General features: G+C 27.4%; 1 protein-coding gene across 1 annotated transcript; it reads right to left on the bottom strand.

The window, feature by feature from the left end:
• Positions 1-615: 615 nt before the first annotated feature.
• Positions 616-24,876, bottom strand: LOC100215138 (aldehyde dehydrogenase, dimeric NADP-preferring). Its single transcript, XM_065803470.1, has 13 exons — positions 24,641-24,876; positions 24,379-24,495; positions 11,518-11,661; positions 11,261-11,318; positions 9,315-9,488; positions 9,149-9,234; positions 7,265-7,428; positions 7,110-7,191; positions 6,281-6,429; positions 5,936-6,133; positions 1,340-1,455; positions 1,100-1,229; positions 616-829 (listed from the first exon to the last, which is right to left on the bottom strand). Exons 2-13 carry the CDS (start codon positions 24,403-24,405, stop codon positions 661-663), a joined length of 1,497 nt encoding a protein of 498 aa, XP_065659542.1. The 5' UTR covers positions 24,406-24,495; positions 24,641-24,876; the 3' UTR covers positions 616-660.
• Positions 24,877-25,239: the final 363 nt, after the last annotated feature.

Below are 25,239 nucleotides of genomic sequence, written 5' to 3'. Positions count from 1 at the left end.
TAACATTTTTATATTTAAAGAAAAATTTTGTTGGATTTAAAAAAAAAACCTGTTGGTTTTTATAATAAGAAACATTTATTAAATTACGTTATACTTTATTAAATTTTTTAAATTTCGTTGTATTACGTTATGTTATATACTTTGGATATTGCATTTTATTGTCATGGAATTGTAACGTAATAAATATAACGTAATGTAAATACAATGAAGTTATAAAGAAAAAAAAAAAATTTAGAAAGGAAGCTTATTATACTAATGTTGATTCGATGTGAGTATATAATCGATACCGTACACTACAAGACCATCCTCTCGATAACAACCTATGTGATAACGATTATCTAGTGCTTAACCTTTAGGGCTGATATGAAAATAGGGCTGAGTTCCGAAGATAATAATGATGTTTTAACAATTTAAATTTTTGATCATAGAAATCTTGCTAAGAAAAAAATGTTTACAATTTTGTATTCTTTTATTTTCAAGCAAACTTGTATTGATTTTGATGTTTTTTGTTACTGTAAAAGAGCTTTTTCTTTAAGTACTTTATTTTATCCCAATATTCCCTAGAACTACTCATAAAGTATTATAAATACGAACACTCAAATAGTATTACAATTATTTTTTACATTTTTCTATTTTTATTTATTTATCCAAAATTTCAAATCATCTGAAATTGTTGAAATATGCTAAAATTACAACTCCACAAGCAATTAGTAGGGCTCCAGTTGTCCAATACTTATTTCCGCGACTTCTATTTATCTTCTTATTTAATCCATCTGTAATAAAGCGAAACATGAAGTTCTCTTTAGAAGGATATGGAGGATAACGAACACTAAAAACAATTATATTTATTATAAGGGAAACACATTTTGCATAGTTTTCTTTTCTTTATTAATTCAACAAATAATTCAAATAATTTAATTCAAAAAATAATTAATATTAACATATAAAAAGTAATGACGAAAAAACTGTGATAAAATGTTATGTGCTTTGCATACAAATTATAGAGCATAAATTTTAATATAAATTTTATGTGGCGTAATCAATTGTTGCAATGGATATAAACTTTTTTAAGTTTAAAAACAATTGCATAGTAACCTACTTGTTAAGACTTTCAAATCTCTGACTCGCAATCAAACATGATTTTTGGTGGGAAAAGGTTTTTAATGAATGTATTCCATTATACGCGCCCATTCCACTTTCACCAACTCCTCCGAATGGTAGAGATAGTGCTAAAATATAATAATTTATAACAACAATGCCAAAGCATAAAATAAAATGTTAAAAAAAAAATTTTAAAAAGTAGATAAAAGTTCGATTTTGTTTATTCAATATAACTGACCGGTAGCATGCATTATGACATCGTTTACGGTTACCCCACCAGAAGAGGTGTTCTGTAAGACAAAATTGATTGTTTTTTTTTCTTTTGAAAAAAGGTAAAGAGCAAGTGGTTTCTCTCTAAAAAAACATATTATCTCCCATAAGCAAAAAACTTAAACCTTCAGAATCAAAATAGTTATTTTATTTAAAAAACTATTTTCATTCTGCTTTCACGGTTAGCCTTGTCGATTAAACTATGTCATGTTAAAACTTGTCGTTTTATGACCATAGTTCACAAGCTGTTATATTTATATAAAGTTCTTGTCAAAATGTCAAAATTTTTTTCTAGTACCAACATATTTCCCTCAGTAAATTGTTTCGATGTTTGAAATTATATGAACCTCACACCGGTTTTTACCGTAATACAGTGTTAAAGAGGCAGTGAGCACTTCCTCCTGGTTGCTCTGAATAAACTTCAAAACCATTTTTATTTTCTTTGCAGAACTTAGATTGAACAGGAAGCATTAAAGGAGTTCCAACAGCAGGCCTTTTTTAACAACAGTTTAAAAACTTTAATCAAATCCATTTCCAAAGCAAAACTTAATTAAAACCTTTATTTTATTTGGCATATTATCAAACATTACCTACTTTTTTAGAATTTCTCGACAAAAATTTAGATTAAATTTTGTCCCACGCCGGCTCCTAATGATTTGCAACTTTAAATAAATTTTCAAACTGTTTTTTAGAATCGTTTGAGAAGCGCAAGTTATATCTTTAATCTTAAGTTCAAAAAAGATATTTTCTTCAATAAATGGTGAGAAAAGGTAGCTTTGCAAAATAAGATATACAGTGTTTTAGGTTTTACGAGATAATGCTTATTTTTACAACTTTGTAGTTTAGTTTCATCTTAACGACAATTTTTGTGAGCAACATTCAAATCTGCAAAACTAAATTTTGTTAGGATTGTGGTTTTACCTTACTATACTAGCTAGTTTTATTATTTGATCAACACGTAAAAATAGAGAACTCTTAATTGCGGCCGTGGCGCAGTAGTTAGAGCGTAAACTTCCTGGTTTAATGTACTTCCGCGGTGCTCTGTGACAAGACCGTTAGGACTTCTTGGAGCACCTAAAAAAAAAATCTTCTTTCAAATTTACGTTTTATGTTGATAAGTGGACAAAAGTTTTAAACAACTTTACATTTTACTTTAAAAAAAGTTAAAATGTTAAAAATATTATAACTTAATTGGGAGGGAAAGACATCTTTCTATTTTCTATCTTGTAGCGTTTGTTAAAGATTCTAATACTTTACTATCCTGATACAGATTATATGTTTTATTTCGTAGATATATTCCATAGAAAACAATTTTAAAATAAATTTATTATATATAGAAAAAATATATAATCTTTATCAGGATATTAAAGCATTAGAATCGTGTAATAACATGTGGTGACACCATATCGTGATTTTCACTTTTTTCAAAATGTGGTTTAATTCATTTTTTAAAGTTATGTGAAAAATATTTGTACTAGGGTAAGGTTGTCGATATTGTACCGACGCCTAAATTGTACTTTTGCTGTATCTAGTTATTTTTACAACCCAAAAAATATCTTTTGATTAAAATTTTATCTTTGCTATGTTGAGCATAAAAATCAATTGTTTTTATGTAAGACTCAAACTCTTTTTTTTTGTGTTTTAGTTTGAGTTTTTATGTAAAACTCAAAGTAAGTCTAGTCGCGTAATTTGTACCTCACTTAAGGCCTTAAATTGCACCAAAGCTGCCATTTTGAACTTTGAATATTCGTAACTTTTTTCAAGAACAAAGATTTTCTGTTTTGTATTATTAATATAATGTGCAGTAATAACCATCGTTTTCCTACCAAGATTCTAGCTACCACATTAGTATGTTACACATTTGATATAAAAGTTATACCTTATTGATGATTCCTGTTTTTAGATTATTCCAGGAAAAATTTACAGTTTTATAGTTTATTAAATTCCAAACTCTTTTACATTGCTTGGCACAGAAAAAGATTTTTACAAAAATAATTCAAAATGTACTGTAAGTTAATATAGTATTTGTAAAATCAAGATATAGGTACAATACTAGATTATAATAGTACGATTTAGGATCTTGTTTCCTTAATTGTACCGATTTTTTTTTTTAATTTAGTTCCCATCAAATACCAACGTTTTTGCTTAACTTTGCTTAACCTTGCTTAACCTTGCTTAACCTTGCTTAACCTTGCTTAACCTTGCTTAACCTTACTTAACCTTGCTTAACCTTGCTTAACCTTACTTAACCTTGCTTAACCTTGCTTAACCTTGCTAAACCTTGCTTAACCTTGCTTAACTTTGAAGTAATTAAGTATATAGATTCTACATAAGAAAAAAACCAAAATCATTTCCAGAGATTTTTATTTGCTAACCTTATAATTAATAAAATCATTTTGATAAGGTTAGACAATTAAATTAATGTCTAATACATACTAAAGAACACAAAATACGATAAAAATCCAAGTTTTTAAATTTTTGTTGTTGTAGGTAAAAAACTCAAAACATTTTTTTTCTTTCTTTTATTTTCTTTCTTTAGATCTGGTATTAAAAAAATTAAAATAATTTTTTTAGTATTAAATTTTTACCAAACTTTTTGTTTGTTCTGTTTGAGAAAATACTTCTTCAGCATAATATATTTATTGTGTCACTTAAACGCATTCTAAAAACGCAAAAAAAATCTACAAAAGAATACCAAAAATATCCTCTGAACTTATCTAATTTAAGCTGGGTTAACTACCGTCAAATTTTTATGTCAAAACTAAGAGCTTGCTTTTTCTTTTTAATGTTTTTGGATGATCATATATTTCTTCAACATTATGGGTTATTTTATCTTCTGTTTTGATAATACCCTCACTTCTTGAAGAAGTCCGTTAAATAAAATTAATCAAAATTTAACAACTTGATAGTTAAGAGTTAATTAAAAAAAAAGTTAAGAGTATATTTTTGCATTTGAGGTAGTCATGTAAAATTATAAGACAAACAAACACCAAATTTTGTAGTTTTTTTAAAGATCTGAACACATCTTTTATTTACCTGACAAACTTCGCGTAAAAACATTTTACATAAATTTGATATATATTGAGGAAACAAAAAGTAAACAGTTTGTTCGCGCTTTTGAAAAGTTTCTTATATTAAATTTACTTTTACTATTTTGCAGAAAACGTGGAAAACGTTTTTGCACCTTAAATAACGTTATTACGTTAAATTCTAGATACGTTTTTTAGAAAATTTTTTGTAAAAATTTAGATTATTCAAGCCGTAGTGGTGTTGTTGTTAGATTTCTAGTTTAGAACATAGAGGTCCGAGGTTCGATGCCGGCTCTAGCCCTATAAGCGACATTGGTAAGGAAGGTGATACTTAACCTCCCTCTATATTATATAATATTTATATATATGTATATCAATGGCAGATTACCCACTAGGCACGTGCCTAAGGGCCCCGTTGTAGAAGAGGCCCCAAAATTAAAAAATATTTTTAAAAGTTTTTTGTTAATATTAAAATTTTATTTAAAAAATATTTTCTGATTTTGTATTTATTCACTCAAGAAACGAGTATTTATTTAAAATTTTATTTTGAAACAAACGATAAACGACAACAACTTTTTCAGTTTTGTTCGATTTCAACAATAAAAATTTACTGGATAAAAGAAATCGAGCAAGACATTTTCAACAAAAAAATTCTAATGATCTAGAAATTGAGTTCGAAAATGAACTGATTTACTTCCATGTCCACGTAAACATTCAGATTGGTTAGAGCGAACCAAATGCAGAAGTAAACATTTTTGAAATTTTTAATGATATGATATGAGTAGTGATAGTGGGTAGAACAAAAATAATTGCATGTATTGTATATAAGGAGGGCCCCAAACACAAAATGCCTAGAGGCCCCAGACGCCCTTAATCCGGTACTGATGTATATATATATATATATATATATATATATATATATATATATATATATATATATATATATATATATATATATATATATATATATATATATATATATATATATGTATATATATATATATATATATATATATATATATATATATATATATATATATATATATATATATATATATATATGTATATATATATATATATACATATAAATTGTATACTTAAAAGAGTGCTCAATAGATTAACAAGAGCTATATAGTGTATATGTTACTGTTACCCGCAGTACCAGGAATTAGCTAAATGCTAATTTCTAGGTAGCAAAATTAAATTTTTACTACTTGCCTGATGATTGTGATAACACATGAAACTCAGAGTTGCAATATTAAGTTATATTATAAACATTAGCATTTAGCTAATTCCTGGTACTGCGGGTAACAGTAACATATATACTATATATATATATATATATATATATATATATATATATATATATATATATATATATATATATATATATATATATATATATATATATATATATATATATATATATATATATGGCATATTTTTTTAATTTTTAGAAATAAAATTTGCATATATTGATTCTATGTATGTTGATTTCTGAACTTTTTTTTGTTATCACAGTTAATATCTTTTACCTTTGATTGACAAGCTGAACAGCTTCTTTCACATCAACAACATTAATTATAGGAAGTAATGGACCAAATATCTCTTCTTTCATGATATCATCATCAACTGATATATTTTTTAATATTGTTGGTGATATGTAGAGATCTTTTTCATCAAAATCTCCGCCATGTACAATGTTTGATTTTTTTATCAATTTTGTTACTCTCCTTTAAAAAAACACATTTTATCAAAATTTAATCCTTATATATTTATAATTAGTTATATAATATTTTATGCTATTCAATGTATTTATATCAATATCTCGCTATACTTATTTATATCTGTAAAAAAAATTTGATATGTTAAATAATTACTGAAAATTTCGATTGTTAATTATTCTTCCGTAATCAGTTGATCTTTGTGGATCTTCACCATAGAATTTTAAAATACTTTTCTTGAGTGCGTTAATTAATTCATCTTGTATACCATCAACACAAAGAATATAGTCAACCGTAAGACAAGTCTAAAGTTTTGGTTTAAACAAAATAGTATTGTATGTAAATAAATTTGTAAGAAAAGTATAACGATGCCATTGAAATAAAGAACGTGGTCATTGGTCTAAGATTATGATAAATACAAATTAAACGATAAAGACAACATTTTTATTTATTTTTTAATAAAGCTAAATGTTACACAATTTCAATTGCTTGGAGCGTACACATTATGTTAGTGGCGTACCCATAGTTGCGTACCCATGGTGTTAGCAAAAAATATTTTTTAAAAAAAAGCAATTTCTTTAATTGTAAAAACAAAAAGAAACAAAATGAAATTAACAGACACCGCATAATAAAAAAAACATAATTAAAATTATAAAGAAAAATATAAGATGTTATATATTTTTTTATAATTTTCATTTATGATGCAAAAAAAAAAACAAAAAACATTTTTTGCATCATGCAAATAAAAAAAATATATATTTCTATTTATTTAGAAAATCAATGAACACAAAGATTATAACTGTAAATTGAGGGATACGCGTAAGAAGAAGAATTTCTTAAGTTATACACCGGAGTCTTATACACTAAGGGTCTTACGTTATTCAACCCTCCCTTAAACTTGCAACATATTACTAAATTGAAATTAAATATCAAAAATTAATTTATTAAAGTTGGTTTTAAAACCCGAGAAAATTATAATGCTTACTTGTCCTGCATTTATAAATTTTCCCCACGCAATTCGATTTGCAACAACATCTAAGTCACACGACTTATCAACTATTGCTGGGCTAAATTATAAATTTATTTTCTAACTTAAAATGTAACTAAAAGTTGTTTTTAAAAAACATTAAATAAATGTACCATTTTCCACCCATTTCAAGTGTGACTGGAGTAAAATAGTTACTTGCTGCTTTAAGAATGATTTTTCCAACATTAGTACTGCCAATGTAAAAGATGTAATCAAATCTTTCACGAAGCAAGGCTGTAGTTTCTGGAATTCCGCCATTTATAACTTTAACAAATTCCTGACAAAATATAAAGGTCATTTGTATATTCAAAATTTGAAGAATGCACTTAAAAATTAGAAGCGTTTTGTTAATAAGATTTGTTAAAAATTTGTTAAGCTTGTTAAAAATTTAGATAAAGAAAGTTAAAAGTTAAGGCAATGGGGTTTTTAAAAATTAAAACGAAAGTGGTGGTTTAAATTAATGTGATTAGATGTTAAAAGAGGAGAACATTTAAAAATGGGATGCTAATAAAACTAAATTTTTTTAAATATATGCTTCAAATGATTATACAAAACTAACATAATTTTAACAGATAAATAATATATGTGTATATGTTACACATACATGTTTAAAATATTCACATTTATCTCAAATATATGTCAAAATAACGTCTAAGCAATTCTAACTTTACGTAGGACGCAAAATAGTAAGCTAATAAAAGTAATAAATTGGTTTGAGTTGTTAAAACACTGTTTCAATGTTAAACTTAAAACACTGTTTCATAGAATGTTAAACTTAAAACAATCCTAAAATCTAACACTGTCTCATAGAATGTTAAACTTAAAACAATCCTAAAAACTTATTTTTTTGGTCAAGGAAAAAGCCATTTTTAGGATTTTGGATGGATTTAAAATGTAGTGTAACTTTTCCATTCAAATACGGTTAGTTTGGGTGGTTACGTTTAGAGACCATTAAAGTAATTAAATCTCAATTTTGATGCCAAAAATGACATTCAAAAGAAATAGATTCCTTTTAATCAGAATCTATGGTCTGATATTTTTAATCAGAACCTATGGTCTGATATTTTAATTCAGAACCTATGGTCTGATATTTTTAATCAGAAGCTATGGTCTGATATTTTTAATCAGAACCTATGGTCTGATATTTTCAATCAGAACCTATGGTCTGATATTTTTAATCAGAACCTATGGTCTGATATTTTTAATCAGAAGCTATGGTCTGATATTTTTAATCAGAACCTATGGTCTGATATTTTTAATCAGAACCTATGGTCTGATATTTTTAATCAGAACCTATGGTCTGATATTTTTAATCAGAACCTATGGTCTGATATTTTTAATCAGAACCTATGGTCTGATATTTTACTTCATATAGGTTTTTTGAGAATATTTTTTCCGATTCGTATATTCTGCCTCATTATACAACAGCCTAAAATATATATATAGTTTTTAGAAAAGTATAAATTGCTACTAATATAAACAAGATATTTGATTAATGGTTCTTAACATTAAAAAGATTCTGAGAATAATGTTTGATCTGGCTCTGAGAATTATGTCACCAGCTCCATTAAATAAGCAAACAACCATAAAACGAAAATCAAAATGTTAAGTTCGTTATAATACGTAAAAAATTTAGGACTATCAAAATTAGTTGCGAATGCTTTTTTAATAAAATTTAATAATAATTTAATAAAAAATAAAATTTTTAATAAAATTTAATAATAATTTAATAAAGAATAAAATTAATTGTTATTAACTTGTTAAGTAGTTAATTGTTAATAAAAGAACTAATAAATATTAAAAAGATAAAAATTTATGACGTTATTTTGGTTGCTGACTAGATTGGAAATATTATCGCTTAATTATTTGATTTCAGCATTACTTCCATTTCAATACTCATAGTTTTTAAGTTTCATAAAAATTATATACAAACAAATTATATATTTTATATAATTTAAAAAATAGTATTTTTATAGTTTATAGAAACAATTAATTACATTATCCAAATATTTAGGGATAAGATTTCCAATTGTAGTTGCAATATTTGGCGCCAGTTCTGAAGGTTTTAAAACGCAACAGTTACCTAAAAAACAATAAATGATGATTTAAAAAAAAAAAAGTTGAAATAAAAAATTAAAAAAAAAAGAAACACAAAAAAAGTACCGGCTGCAATTGCTCCTACTAAAGGTTTTAAAGCTAATAAAAAAGGATAATTCCATGCAGAAAGAATTAAAACTATTCCATATGGTTCGCTGCGAATTTCTAATGTATTTTGCATATTTTGCAAGTCAGATTGGATTCTTTCAGGTTTCATAAACTTTTCCAGTTGAACCATTACTAATATACATACATACATAATATTATATAAGTATAGTATAATATAATACAATATAATATAATATAATATAATACAATATAATATAATATTATATAATATAATATTATATATATGTATATATGTGTATATATATATATATACGAATAATTTTAAAATGTATTCTACAAAATAGAGTGCTCTTAAAAGAACAGAGCAACAATAAATTAGTAGAAAATCCCTTAACAAATTTTTTTTTATTTAATACTGTGTTTCATCAATAAAATTTTCTGATGAATCTTTATTGGTTTGTGAAATAAGTAAAAAGCTTTTTGCAAGCCTTTTTTTATTAATGATCATTTCAGGCTGATAAAAAAGAAAATTTTTTTTTCCATTTAGTATTTCTTAAAAAATAAAAAATAAAAAAAAAACTCCTTACATTTGCAAAAGGGTCCCTAGTTTTGCAAATAGGCCCCCTAAATTCGCTTCCCTTTATTCATCGGGGGTGTGGGGGCCTAGCCACGGCTCTGCAATCCACAAATCTTTGATCGAAAAAGCTACAGTTAAACTTTTGTAGATCTTTATTTACAATGAGTGGATTAATTTACGGATTTTGTTATAAGTGTTGGTACGTTCACAATAATTTATTTTTTATTGCTTTATGAGTTTCTGTCGAGCCACTCATAAGCCAAAGCCACAGAAAGTGTATACAATTGGCAATACAATACAACTAAATGCAAATCTAAGTCGACAGTAAAGACCAATCAGATCCAGCAGACCAATAAAGTTAGATTTAGAACGTTTAAAGCAGTTAATCAAAAGCAATCCAAGATTAAATACGTGCTACAAAGCAAGAGAACTTGAATGCGTTTATGTTACTATAGAATACCACTTGTACAAAAAGAGAAATACAATGCTTGCTTGATAGAGTTAAATTAAATAAATAAATAAATTTATTTAAAAAATAAACGCTTATTAATTTTCTGCCGATCCAATAATTAATAATTCTCATGAAAAAAATTTGATGGTTTTTTTCATAAACCATCAAGTACTTCGATTTAAAAATTGTTTAATTTTTAGTTTTAGTCACTTTTTAGTTACTTTAATCATCTTTACCAAGGTCTTATACGTCATCAAATATATCAGATCTTATACGTCATCATATCATCTTCTACACTTATACACACTTACAAGAATATTTACTGTTTATAATTTTATGCAAAGGTATAGGTTAGCTTTAATAAAAGTTTAAATCGAATTGTATCAAAACAAGCTAAAATGGGGCTCGTGTTTAAAGATAAAATTTGCACGCCTTGGTTTTATAAAAAAATATTTTATGTTTTTGTGATTTTTATATTCACTCAGTAAAACTAAATGTTTTATTTCCGATTCATTTAATGTAAGCACAATATAAAAATTAAAAATGGCCCCACATAGACTCAAAAATAATAAAAGCAATTACAAAAATAATGATAATACTCAGAAAAGCAATTAATGGAGTAGTATCATGAAACTGAGCAAGCTGATATGATTATGAATAACCTTTAAGCTAAGATGGTTATGAATAACCTTTAAGCTAAGATGGTTATGAATAACCTTTAAGCTAAGATGGTTATGAAAAAGTTAACTAGTTTTTGGCCAATAGATTGTTGGTATCAATAATCAACATATCAATAAGATTGTATTTTGAGTGAAAAAAAATTAGGTTATCGAGTTAAAATTTAATAATAATGTATAGTAGTAACGGTAGAAAAATAACTCCTTAAAAAAAATTTTTTTAATTTAAAGTTTTTACTTTCTGCAATTTCTGCTTTCACAGGTAGTATCTCAAACAATTTCACTTCTTGTTTGGACTAAAATAAAAAGTAACGATAAAATAAAAAGCAAAAAATAAAAAAAAACAACAACAAAAAATTATTATCTGCAAGTAATTAACAGAAAAATGTATATATCAATCCTTTACATATAATTTTTAAATGTTTATTTGAAAACAAATGAAAAAAAAGTTAAATAAAAGTGAAAAAGCAGTTGTTTTTCAAAACAAAAGTTTACTTTTCGGAGATCTTTCCAAAGGGCATCACAAATTGCTTCATTGTTCTCATCCAATAACTTATTTAGTTGTGATAGCTGATAACATCTAACTTCATAGCTTTTCAACTTACCATTTGCAAAGCTGATTCGGAGGTCAGAAACAACCTGCAGTAAAAATTTGTTTATTTTTAATGATTAACTTCACTATTATATCAACAACTTTTATGTTTTTTGTTTTGCTTTGTGGTTATTAAAACTTAAAAATTAGTAATTTGAGGCATTCGTACTTTACTAAGAGTTATTTCCTTTAGAGGGCACTGTTGCAACATGAATGTCACATACAAAAGTGGTATTGCAAACAACAAGAAATTCAATAAAAATACATTTATCTGGTAAATATCTAAAAATTAAAAAAATAGTACCATAAATTAAAACTTCGCTGGTAATTGTACTTTAAAAGTATTATTTAAGCAGATACTTTAGAATTGTTAGATAATTTTAAAAAGTTAGGGATTATTTATGCAATATATAATTTAGGGACTATTTAGAGACTATATAAAGTTAATGAAACTGTCAAGAAGGTGTATGACATTATATGACTCATACTTCTTCTTGAAAAAAATTTCGCTTTGGTTGATATTTGTTTAATTAAGTTTTTTTTTCGGTTAACCATTATTTACTAAATCATTTTCTATATTAATTAAATAAAACATTTATTTACTAACAGGGTTTCGTTTTTTTAACATCATTCCAGGCCATAGAAAAAAAAAGAACTGAGATGGTAATCTTTAAAAAGCCTAATGCCAGTTTGCAGGCATTAGGCTTTTTAAAAGAAAATTATTTAACAAAGTGATACCACTGAAGCAAAAGAACTCAATCCTTTTACAAAATAGAGATACTCAACTTGTTTAACGGTATATAACAGCCAAACGGCGGTCATTTACCATTTGAAAACTGCTGATGGCAGCAAAAAATTTGCCTTTGCAAATAATGATATAAAACTATTTATTCAAACTGGTTGATAACCAATATTGATGTTCAATTTTTTATTTACTTCTGCTAACTAAGACTAGGGACAACTAAGACGGGTTAAGATCAAAGTTCTAGAAGACCAAAGTAAAATATTATAAAACACCCATCTATTATTATAAAACACCCATCTATCATCACATTGACCCTAAATGTACAACTCTCCAATATGGACTGATATCGGTACGGTCCATGCGTAACTGTAATACTTATAAAAATAGTAAACTGTGATTCCGCAGTGAAATCAAAGTTTACTATTTTTATAGTTTAAAATGTGGTTAAAATTAAAAAATGCGCCATGATTATGTGTTTTATATGTATGGTCCATATAATACAACATCTTGTTTTTTCACGTGATTAATTAAAGATTATATTAGATTACTATGTGGACTAGATTTTGCATTCCACATGTGAGCCACATTGATCATCAGTTTATACATCGATTATGAACTAGGTTTTCATACTTTTGTTCCACTCATAAACACTACGGCCATATGTGGGCCTCATATACCTTTTTTTTCAGTTCACAAAAGTTGGTACTTCTTTGAAATAGAATTTCAACATGTGGTTTTTTATGGATTAGTGCTTTTTGACGCATCCCAATAAATATATGAACGTCTATTAAACGTCAAAACAACGTTTAGACAAAACGTTTAGTTTTGGTCGATTATCCGTTCATCCAGCGGGGACGGAACGTCCGATGGACGTTTTAAGGACGCCCTACAAACTTGAGACGTTCATAAGACGTCGTATAGACGTCTCACGTACGTTTGTGTCTGCAGAACAGAATGAAATCCAGCACAAATATTAGAACAAACTATATGTATATATTATGTTGATACGTATAATATATACACTATTATAAGATCAGGCGATGATAATATAGTATTATAAATCATATTTGTGGTTTATCCTTTCTGGCTAATTGTCATATGGAGACCATATATCAAGGCTCACGAAGACAAGTTCAGCTCACTAAAGAGCATCATAACCTGCTTTGGCGGACCAAGAGTAAGTGAGTTTAAGAGAAACGTATAGTAGACTGAAAGTCAGATGAAGTTGAGTAAAAAAGATTGCGAAGAGAAAGCAGCCATTGCACTGGATGGATGTTGCATTGTACTGGATGGTCATTGCATTGTATGGATGTGAAATTAATTGGATACTGAGTTATATCTTGATGATTATCAAAGTAGTCGAATATATTTTAGCATTGTGGTTTATCCTCCTCCGGCTAATTGCCATATAGAGGCCACATTACTAAGGCCTGCAAAGACTGGTTCAGCTCTAAAAGGAGCGTCATAACCCGCACTACGGACCGAGAGTAAAGTGAGTTTGTGAAGAACGAAGATATGTTAGAGTGAAAATTTAAACTTTATATCAAGTAACTTTGTTGTCACAGTCGAGAATATTTTGGTATTGTGGTTTATCCTCCTCCGGCTAGTTGCCATACAGAGACCACCATACCAAGGCACGCTAAGACAAGTTCAACCCCCAAGAAGGAGCGTCATAACGCTTTACGGCCAAGAGTAAAGTGAGTTTTAGAAGAACGAAGATATGTTAGAATGAAAGATAGAAGTAGTCGGGTTAAAAAGATAGCATAAAGAAAAGCGGACAGATATTGCACACGATGTTAGAGAGTGCAATCGGTGGAAGACGTACTGTTAATTAGGTTGACCTTATTAAACCAAGAAACAAGCACAGGTACCAAAAAGTTTCAGTACGTGTTTATTTCCGTCGAGAATATTTTATTAGAGAATATTTAATTAGAGATTTGTTTAAAAAATCCGAGGTTATAGGTTAGATTGATTTATAATAAAAAAATGCCACAAGATTACTTGTGGCGCAATAATTTTTTTACAAACAGTGTGGGTTTTGTAATAAATAACTTTTTAAATTATAAACTTAAATCTTTAACACGCCTAAAAAACGTATTAAAACGTGCTAATACAAAACAACAACAACAAAAAATCATCAAAAATATGTAAACTTTATATATACAAATAAAAATGGGCATATTCTTTAATCCTTTTAATGTATGCATATATACTAAACGATGTAAAAGGTTTATAATATTGGCAAACGTACGCTTCAATCTTGTTGATGTATACCCATATTAAACGTTTACAATATTGACTGTTAGTTAATGTTCTAACCGTTTAATTAACATTTAATAAATGTATAGACGAATAGTTTTGTAATATACGTTTAAATTTTCTTCATGTATACGTTTATTTAACGTTTACTAACCGGTTTTTACATCCATTTAAAACAACCATGACATTCATTTAAAACATCGTGCCAATCAATTAAAACAATCGTGATTTTCGATTAAACATTAAACGCATGCGCAATTAAAACATTAAACGCATCTCAACATTCTATATTATTCAAAAAGGTTTTATTTTAATAAATAATTTTATTTTCTTTATTCAATTTTTTAAAATTATTTAAAATTTTATTTTATTTAAAATATAATGTTTATTTTCCAATTACTGTCGAGGTATATCATCTGACCTAAGACACGCTTCAAAAAAGCTTTCGCAGTGTGTGTAATAGTTCGATAAGTTAACATTAGGAATAGATAAACATGCCTCACGCATTCTTGTAATTAGTACGCACGTTATTCTTAAGATAAAAAAAAAATCTCTTCACACGGATTCAAGAATGGCGAATATGGTGGCAAATATTTTATTTGAATGTTCTGAGCCCTCATCGCAACATTATGATGTATTTTGACATAATTCATCACCCAGGTGAATTCTTGCTCTGTCCCCAAAACTCGTACAACTTCATCAATATATTCTTGAAACAAAACTGCGTGGACTGACACACTGACAGCTTCGCAGTGAACAATATTTAAACCATTGATGGCTAATATCATCGAAACGTTACGCTGCCCAGGGCGAATGATCGTGTTTGGTGTTACTCCTCTTCTTGCCCATGAATGACTGCGAAACTTGTGTAAATTAAATGGACTTTCATAAAAAAAAAAACAATATTTAGATAGCAATGAATAAGCAAGACTGAATTATACTACCTAGCATATTCAAATTGAAGATTTTTTACATCACTGTCGTTTCTTCTTTCATTAATTGGTCGATTAATTTTTATGTGTATCCAAGACTGGTCAACCATATCCAGACAGTTTTAATCGATACATTTACATTTAAAGCATATTTAATTTCACTTATAGTTGTCTTTGTGTTATCGTTTATAAGCTCGTCAATTCTTCTTCTAATCTCTTCATTATAAATAACGTAACGAGCGCCACCTCTAGAACCAGGGCGTGTTGAATTCGTTCGATTGTACCTTCTTAAAATTGATTGTATTGTGTTTCGATTACCTCCTGTTAACGATGAAGCTTCAGATTGAGTTTTTCCTTGATCAATGACTAGATTTACAACAAGATCTCGCATGTTTTGGAAAACGAAATTTCGCGGCATTAAGATTCAGATTGAGTTTTTCGCGGCAATAAAGTTTCAGATTTTTTTTTTTTTTTTTTTTTTTTTAGTAAGTTTTTGTTTACATTTGACGTAATATATATAAATTACATATTTTTTTCAAATACAAACAAGGCTTCTAAAAAAAGATCAAATGATCTTATCGTCAGAAGCCTTTTACAAAACAGAGTACATAAAGTATTATAAAAATGCCTTTTTACAATAAGAGAACGTAAAAAATTAACATAAAAATATTAAAATAGTACTTAGATAAATAGAAACAAATTGTCAACAAGTATAAAACAAAGATTGAACATACATTTCAAAATTATTATATATCATAAGACAAATTAAAAATATTCTAAGATATTTTCAATAGAGAGAATGAGATCTTTTAATTTAATTTTAAAAACAGAATAAGTTAGGGGTAAGCCGAAGTTAGGCAAAATAATTTTGTTCCAGAGATGAGCTGCACGATAAGTGATACAGAATTGATTGAACTTTGTTCGACAGAGTGGTTTATTTAAATAGTTATTATTCCTCATGTTAAACTTGCTTAGAGGTTTCAAAATAAAAAGGTCTTTAAAAATTAAAGGAGATAAATCATACTTCCACATATAAACAAAAGATAAATTTTTATATACGTTTAGTTTATAAACATTGAGGATTTTCATTTGATTGAAAAATATTGAGGAATTTGAGAACCGATCCGCAAAATTAATTACACGGATCGCATGTTTCTGACGGCGATGGAGACATTGTAACTTACTTTGATCAGTACTACCCCAGGCAATAATTCCATAACTTATATAACTATGAATAAAAGAATAATAAAGTTTAGTTAAATTATTTTTATCTAAATGAGTACGCGCCTTATATAGAATTCCAATACTTTTTGAATCTTTCGAGCAGACATAGTTAATATGATGTTTCCATGTGATGTTCTCGTCAATGAAAACCCCCAGGTATTTAGTTACAGAATCTCTTTTTATTTCATTATGGTCAATAAAAATTTTTGGTAAATTTTGGGGTAGAGAACGTTTTTTACAGAGCGGGTGGAAAAAAATCCATTTTGTTTTGTTTACATTTAATGTTAATTTGTTACTTTTAAACCATTTAGATATGTTTTGAAGTTCTTTGTTCATAACGGAGAATAGTAGGTAGATGTCACTGTTAGATAGAAATAAGTTTATGTCATCAGCAAACATAATACTTAGAAGATTTGATGCTTTATGCAAGTCGTTGATATATATTAAGAACAAAAGAGGGCCTAAGATGGAACCTTGCGGAACACCACAGGAAACATTTAAAAACTGTGTATGATTAAGATCATTACAAGAAACAAATTGTTTTCTGTTGGATAAATAACTTTGAAACCATTTACTAACTCTTTCATTTATTCCGTAATAATTAAGTTTATAAAGTAAAATATCATGATCCACAGTATCAAATGCTTTTGAAAGATCGATAAAAATTCCTAATGTAAATTGAGATTTTTCAAAAGAATTGGAAATCTCACGTACCAACTGAATAATTGCATGTTCGGTTGAGTTATTCTTCTTAAAGCCAAACTGATTGTTGTATAATAAATTATTTAAACTAAAATAATTAAATACTCTATTGAACATGATTCTTTCTAGTATTTTTGAAAATATAGATAAGATAGAAATAGGCCGGTAATTACTAATGTCAGATTTGTCACCACCTTTAAATAGTGGAATAACTTTAGCAATTTTCAATTGATCAGGAAAGACTCCTTGTTCGATTGATGATTTATAGACTTTAAAAAGAATATATTTTAATTGTTCATAGCAATCTATAATTATGTTACCATTGATTTCGTCCGGTCCATCTGCTTTAATTTTTTTTAGTGTTTTGAAGGCTTTTTCGAACTCATCAAATAGTAACTCTTTCGATAACTCATCCGAGTGAATGCAATTATCCATCGGTACTAGAAAATCTTTAAATGATGTTTCAGTGTTAGGAATTAATTTAGATAGTTTAGGGCCAATTTCAACAAAGAATTTGTTAAATTCGTGAGCTATTGTTTGAGAATTAATTATATTATTGTTATCTACTTTGATCATGTGTGGCAGGGAACCTGAGCACGGTTTTGATTTACCGATAATTTCTTTTATTATTTCCCAGGAGCGTTTACAAGTATTTTTGGCTTTATTGAGAATTTTAGAATAGTAATGTTTTTTTAAGTTTTTTCGAACTTTTTCAAAAAGATTTTTGTAGTCTTTGTATATTTTCTCATTGGCGAATGATTTGTTTTTTAGATTATGTCTAAATTTATATCTAAATTTTATGTATAACTTCTGCTTAACTTTTGATGATTTTTTTAAACCTTTGGTAATCCAGGGAGAATTAATGTTTTTTTCATTTAATGTTTTTTCATGTAAAGGAAAATTGGCATTATAAACTGAGTAAAATGTATTAAAAAAATCATCGTAAATTTTGTTTGCGTTATCACTAAAGTCGATGTTCTTCCAATGAAGTAATGATAATTGTGTTTCAAATTGCTTAACATTTTTTTGGTTAAAGTTGCGTAATTTAACTTTTATGTTAGTTTTGGTCATAATTTTAGAGTAGTAACCAGACTAGTCTATGGATAGACTTACAACACAGACATAGACAATTCTGTATGTTGTAATGGACACAACAAATGTTTAATTTTTTGTCCTTGTTGTGTCTATCAAATTTTTGATGGTGTCCTAAGATTGCTCAGTTAAAAAATAATTTTCACTTCATAAGTCTACAAAGCATAATTTTTTGTCTATTTGGTGTCTATGATTTTGTCTAAATTTACTTGATTTCATAAAACCAGAAATCTTTCATTACCGTATTATTTGAAGATTGTTATGTAGTAAATTTATAATATTAAAAAAATATTGAAATGACATCAAAACTCCAAATGACGATCATTGCCCATGATTAATTATTGTTTAAAACATGCGTACATATTCATCAATAAAATGAAAGTAAAAAACATTTTTCTTTTTCACTATTGTTTTATTCACAAACCTAAATAAATTTTAACACCTATTGGAATCTTCTACTTACTAATCCACATTTTATAAAGGACAACTCCTTGATCACATATTTTTAAAATAATTTTATTGAAGGTGATAAAGATTTTAGTGACTAAGGAAAATTTTTTAAATGATAAACTTACCTTCAACTTTTTTGAAGGAATCCCAAACTGGAGAGGGCATTTTAAAAATAAATTTTCACGCACATTCACTGAGAATTGAAAAACAACTGAACTGAGTAATTAATGAACTTCAATTGAGCACAAAATAGTCCATTTTGAGGTTTTTAAATAGACATTAACTTTTTAATCAACAGCACACGCTGGACAAAAAATTAAAAAATGAACTTCTGTTAGAATAATTGTATTTTTAATTTTGTGCTCGTTTTCAGTTTTTGAAACGATGCTGTAGTGAAAATTTAATTACTCGTTATAAGTCCAAATTATATATTAAATAGATCTTCTATACCTCATTAAAAAATCGAGATTGTTCATTTAGTGTCCGTTTTTAAAATGATTGTCTAGAAAGACAAACATTTTTTATAGACAATTCATTTTTGATAGTTGTAATTAAAATTGTTGATAGTTGTAATTAAAATTAGTGCTTTGTCGAAGTCTATTTTTGTCCTTTTATAATAAGTCCATTAGAGATTGTCTGGTTGCTATTTTAGAGTTGTTTATGATAAAAAAGATAGGGAAATGGTCAGATATGTCTGTTTTTAAAATACCTTTATTTAAGTCACTGTTAAAAATATCAGTTGTTAGAATGTTATCAATTAGAGTAGCCGATTTAGGAGTTACTCTGGTAGGGCGATTTATTAAAGGAATGGCTCCCATTTCAAAAATAGAATCATAACAATTTTTAACTTTAATGTCCGTAAAGTAATGATTGTAAAAGTAAAAGTAAGATTGAATTTTTCTTTGATCAACGACCAATCTCAAAACAAATTTTCGCGAATTTTGGCAAACAGAATTTTGCTGCATGTTTTAATGAAAACTAATATCCACATGCGCTAAATATTTTAATAGGAAATCATGGTCGTTTTAATTATCATCATGCATGTTTTAATTGAACGTCATGGTCGTTTTGCCAATACAGTATGCGTATAAAAAAATATGGTTTTGCATCCAATTAAAACAAACGTGACATCCATTTAAATTTAAAATTAATTCCATGAAATTAATATAATATTAATAAAAAATAAATTTAAATAAATAAATATATAAATAAAACCTTTTTTTGATCAAGGTAGAATGTTGAGATTGCGCATGCGTTGAATGTTTTAATCACGATTGTTTTAATTGATTGGCACGATGTTTTAAATGAATGCCATGGTTGTTTTAAATGGATGTCGTGTTTGTTTTAAATGGATGTAAAAACCGGTAACGCATACAATTATGACTTAAGCTAGTCAATATTATAAAGATTTAATCAACTTATATTTAATAAACTTAGATTTAATAAACGTATATGGGAAGTTCGTGTACCTAGAGTCAACCCACTTAGTTTAAAAACTATAAAGTTCTAAGTTATACTTGTCAGATGATTAGTTATAAAATTTTTTGTTTTTACAACATTTTATTTAACTTGCTTTCTAGTCGGTTTATTTTTTTTGTGTCCGCGCAAAACAAACACGAGGTCAGTGGTAATAATAAAAAAAATCGTCAAAAAAAGTAATTAAAATAAACAACGCAAAACAGACTTTAGTTTAGCGTAAATAAAAAACGTTGTTAAGAAAAGTATTTAAAACAAAGAATAAACAACAAACTTTTAGCTTAATTTAGCGTAAATAAATAGAATCGCTGTTGAATAATATAAAAAATATATAAAAAAACTTTTTAAAAACGACATCTTAAAAATAAACTAAAAAGTAAAAAAAAAACTATTTTACGGGACCCAAGGATTTTATGTTTTCAGTCATTGATTTAAATGGGTATTTCAGTTTGTGTACGTACACAAAGTCCTTGGGTCCCGTGAAATAGTTTATTTTTTACTTTTTATTCCTTTTTTAAAATATTGGTTTTAAAAAGATTTTTATATATAAGGTGTTTCGAAATGGTTTACCCCATTCCAAATACAAATATCTCGGAAAATACTTGATGAATTTTAATGAAACTAAATACATTTTGTGTTGAAGGTCATAAGTTTTATTGGTTAAATTTACAAAGAAAAGTACAAATATTTGTTGGTTCTATGACAGATATTCATAAATGTTCAATATGACGCCTATGCAAACGTTGAGTCGGTATTCGAGCTCGTGCCAAACTCGTTGTAGCATGTCTTCGGTAACAGTTTCCAGTACAGCTGTAATTCTCTGTTTCAGTTCTTCAATGTTAGTTGGAAGAGGAGGTACGAAGACTAGTCCTTTCACATAACCCCAGAGGAAAAAGTCACTCGGAGAAAGGTCGGGTGATCGTGGTGGCCATTTCAGAGGCAAGTGGTCTTCTTCAGTACCTCGACCAATCCATCTCTCGGGCAGAACCTCATTGAGGTAGGCTCGTACAGTGAGCACCAGTGAGGTGGAGCCCCATCCTGCTGAAAAATGAAACTTTTGTCTTCATTTTCTATGGGTTGATCAATTAGCCAATTCTGAAGCATTTGAAGATAAACATCTCCGTTCTCATTTCTTTCGAAGAAAAATGGCCCATAAACTTTTTTCTTGAATATTGCACAAAACACATTAACTTTAGGTGAGTCCCTCTCGTGTTCAACTGTGCGATGAGGAATTTCTTCATTCCAAATGCGAACATTATGCTTATTAACCGCTCGTGTGAAACGTGGATTCATCACTAAAAACTAGCCGATCATCGATATTGTCTTCTTCGAGTTTATTTTGCATTTCAACACAAAATTCTTGACGTTGTTGCTTATCACCTGCCCTCAAGGCCTGAACGAGCTGCAGCTTGTAAGGTTTAAACTGCAATCGGTCCCTCAGAATTCGGCAAACTGTTATTTGTGGAATGTGGGTTTCCACACTTGCTCTTCCAACACTCTTCCGAGGACTACGCAGTAAGGCTTCTCGAACATGCCCTTCTGTCTCTGCTGACATTAATGGCCGTCCTGGCAATTTAGGTATGCATAAGCAGCCCTTTTCTTGAAATATTTGGTGCCAAGTCCTAATTTGTTTTGTAGTTGGTGCCTTCTTTTCAAATTTTGTGAAGAAGGCACGCTGCACTGTCTTCGGTGACTGAGTCCGAGCAAACTCTAACACGCAAAATGCCTTTTCTTTCAAAGTGAGCGGCATTTCTTAACCTGAAAAGATAGAAATGCTAAACGTTACACACTTAAACTTGAAACGTTTTTACACAAACTGTGAAAATTTGAGGTGATTCCAACAAAATTTGCCAAAGTTGGGATCAACCATTTCGGAACACCCTGTATATATTTTGATTTTCAGAGAGCGTTGCCACGGCAAGTTATAATCTGAAAACGCTTTTTGATTGTTTAAAGTAAAGTTTTGCTGCTGGTATCATATATTGCTTAAAAAAAATTTTAAGCAATATAGCTCTTGTAAATAGCTCAAAAAAATTAGGGCTTAGGGCTTCCCTCTCCTTTCTAATAACCAGTAGCTAAATGTGTATTTTTAAAAAACGAATGGCTTTCATTGGTTTGTTATATAAACTGTATAAAATTCAAGCGAACTTCCATTTAATCATTTATCAATTTTAAATCCTTACTTATTTTCTATTTTGTTTATACAGTTGAACTCAGGGGCGGATCCAGCATTTTTTGGTCTTCGAGATATCTAACTTCCGGATTTTGTTGTTGTTGATTTGACTATAATAATTCCTCATAAGTATAATATATATGTTATATAAGGTAACTTGAAACAACTTGAAACAATACCAAGAAATAAATTGAAACATATTTGCTGTTACCGCGTTTCATCTTCACTAAAACAACATTTTACTTTTTAAGAGCATCCCACGAGTACGTAAATTTGCTCAATGTAATTTCATTATTTACGTTTGTTTTAAAACTTCACTTCAGTATATATATATATATATATATATATATATATATATATATATATATATATATATATATATATATATATATATATATATATATATATATATATATATATATATACGTTTGAATATATATAATTAAAAATATATATTTATATATCATTTTATATTATTTTTATGATAATGTTGCAGTAGTTTAAATAATATACAATGACTTTTTAGACGAACACTCTAGCTAGAAATATTTGATGACTGCTGTTTCTCATTGAAAATATATTAAACACGAGTTGCAGAGATATGATATTTCATCTGAAATCGAGTTGCAGAGATATGATAATTCATCTGAAATACGAGTTGCAGAGATATGATATTTCATCTGAAATACGAGTTGCAGAGATATGATATTTCATCTGAAATACGAGTTGCAGAGATATGATATTTTATCTGAAATTGCAGAGATATGATATTTCATCTGAAATACTCAGAAGCAGTTTATTATCACAAAAGTAACTACATGAACTAGACAAATCATAACTTCCGTGCGTGACTTTCGTGCGTGACCATACGTGAACTGCACTTAAACGATTGCTGTGACTCTATGATACATAGTTCAAACCTGTAGCTTCCTAGAAACCTTTACTAGAATATGAAACATTACTTAAAAAAATGTATACTCCTAAAATTTATAGTTTTTTTTATTTTATTTATTTTTATTTATTTATTTAAGTTTACAATGTTAGTCGTGTTACATAATTCATAAGCCGTAATACATAAACATGAGTCGTAATACAATTACGCAAATAATACAATTCAGCGTACTAACAATATAAAGCTAGGTTTCTTGTTTTTGAGGAGTTAAAGTTATTTATCTAGAAACTAAAATTTGCATTTATCCGTTTCGTGCGTGATTCCATACTTAATTTCTTCTTTGATGACATCACTATAGTATACCATTCTTTTTGTACAAAATATTTACATAGATTAGCAAAGATTACATAGATTAGAAATTTTTGTTATTATTTTTATTAATTCTGTATGTTTTTAAAAACATTCTTGTCTTTTATTTGCGCCTTTTGCATATTTTTAAAAACAATCCAATTTAATTAGTTTTTTCAATTAAATTTAATTGACATAAACTGTACTTAATTTTGTATTTCTAATTAACAAAGTAGTTCAGAACCGTTTGTGGTAAAATCTTAAACTGTAGGAATATATATATAATATATATATATGTATATATATATATATATATATATATATATATATATATATATATATATATATATATATATATATATATATATATATTATATATATATATATATATATATATATATATATATATATATATATACATATATTTACTGTACAAACGTAAAATAAATGAAAAAACTTTAAAAATTTGACCTTGTTATAATTGAATTCTTGACTCATTTCAGCAATGGACTTTAGTCTTCTTCTTTTCAAAAATTTAAACAAAAGATTGTTGGTTCTGATTTAATGACTTTATCTTTTCAAATGAGACTTTAAATGAAAATAAGATTTTTTTTTTTTAAGGAAAAGTATATTTTTGTGAATCCTTCTTAAATATTATAAACAATAGTAACTATTTACTATTTGAAACGTAACAAACATAATAAATAAATAGAAAAAAAGAATAACTAATTACAATTTTTTATTGAGAATTGGAAATTTTAAGTATTGATTGCTAAACTTGTTTTATTGTAACTCCAACTTATTTTATTGTAATTTACTTTGCCATTACAACTTTGTCATCAAAAATTTAAATCTTGTTTCCTAATATTAAGCATTGAGAAATCCCGACAAAAAACTTCCGCAGTTAACGAGTTCTTGTTACTTGAGCAGATTAATTACGTAATCTTCCTTTAAATATTTATTTAATATAAAAGGTTGAAGTGAAAACAGTTTTAGGCTACGGATTACAAATAACCTTTGATTGACAAATTTTAAATTGTTGATAAAGCTTTGTTTTACAAAGTAAACAGTTTTATTAACTTTGTAAATATTACTTATTTTCCTTACTTGTTTCGAGTTTTCAAGTATTCATTTCAAGTAAGGAATACAGATAATATTTAACGCTTAAATATTATCTGTATTCCTTAATACAGATAAAATTTAATGCTTTGACCCAAAGGGTCAAAGCATTAAATTTTATTTCAAGTATTGATTTCAAGTATTCATTATATATATATATATATATATATATATATATATATATATATATATATATATATATATATATATATA

Source organism: Hydra vulgaris, chromosome 08 (genome assembly GCF_038396675.1).
Source record: "Hydra vulgaris chromosome 08, alternate assembly HydraT2T_AEP".
NCBI lineage: Eukaryota > Metazoa > Cnidaria > Hydrozoa > Anthoathecata > Hydridae > Hydra > Hydra vulgaris.
The sequence above is the reverse complement of the archived record's forward strand: the minus strand, read 5'-3'. Positions and strand labels throughout refer to the sequence as shown.

Bases quoted from the DNA above. Each gene is read 5' to 3' on its own strand.
- LOC100215138 (XM_065803470.1), bottom strand. From the start codon at position 24,405: ATGAGTCAAGAATTCAATTATAACAAG. The intron at 9,235-9,314 runs GTACTTTTTTTG...ATTGTTTTTTAG, and splicing joins AGTAGGAGCAATTGCAGCCG to GTAACTGTTGCGTTTTAAAA. The intron at 1,456-5,935 runs GTAAAAGATATT...ATGTTTTTTTAG, and splicing joins GTTCAGCTTGTCAATCAAAG to AGAGAAACCACTTGCTCTTT.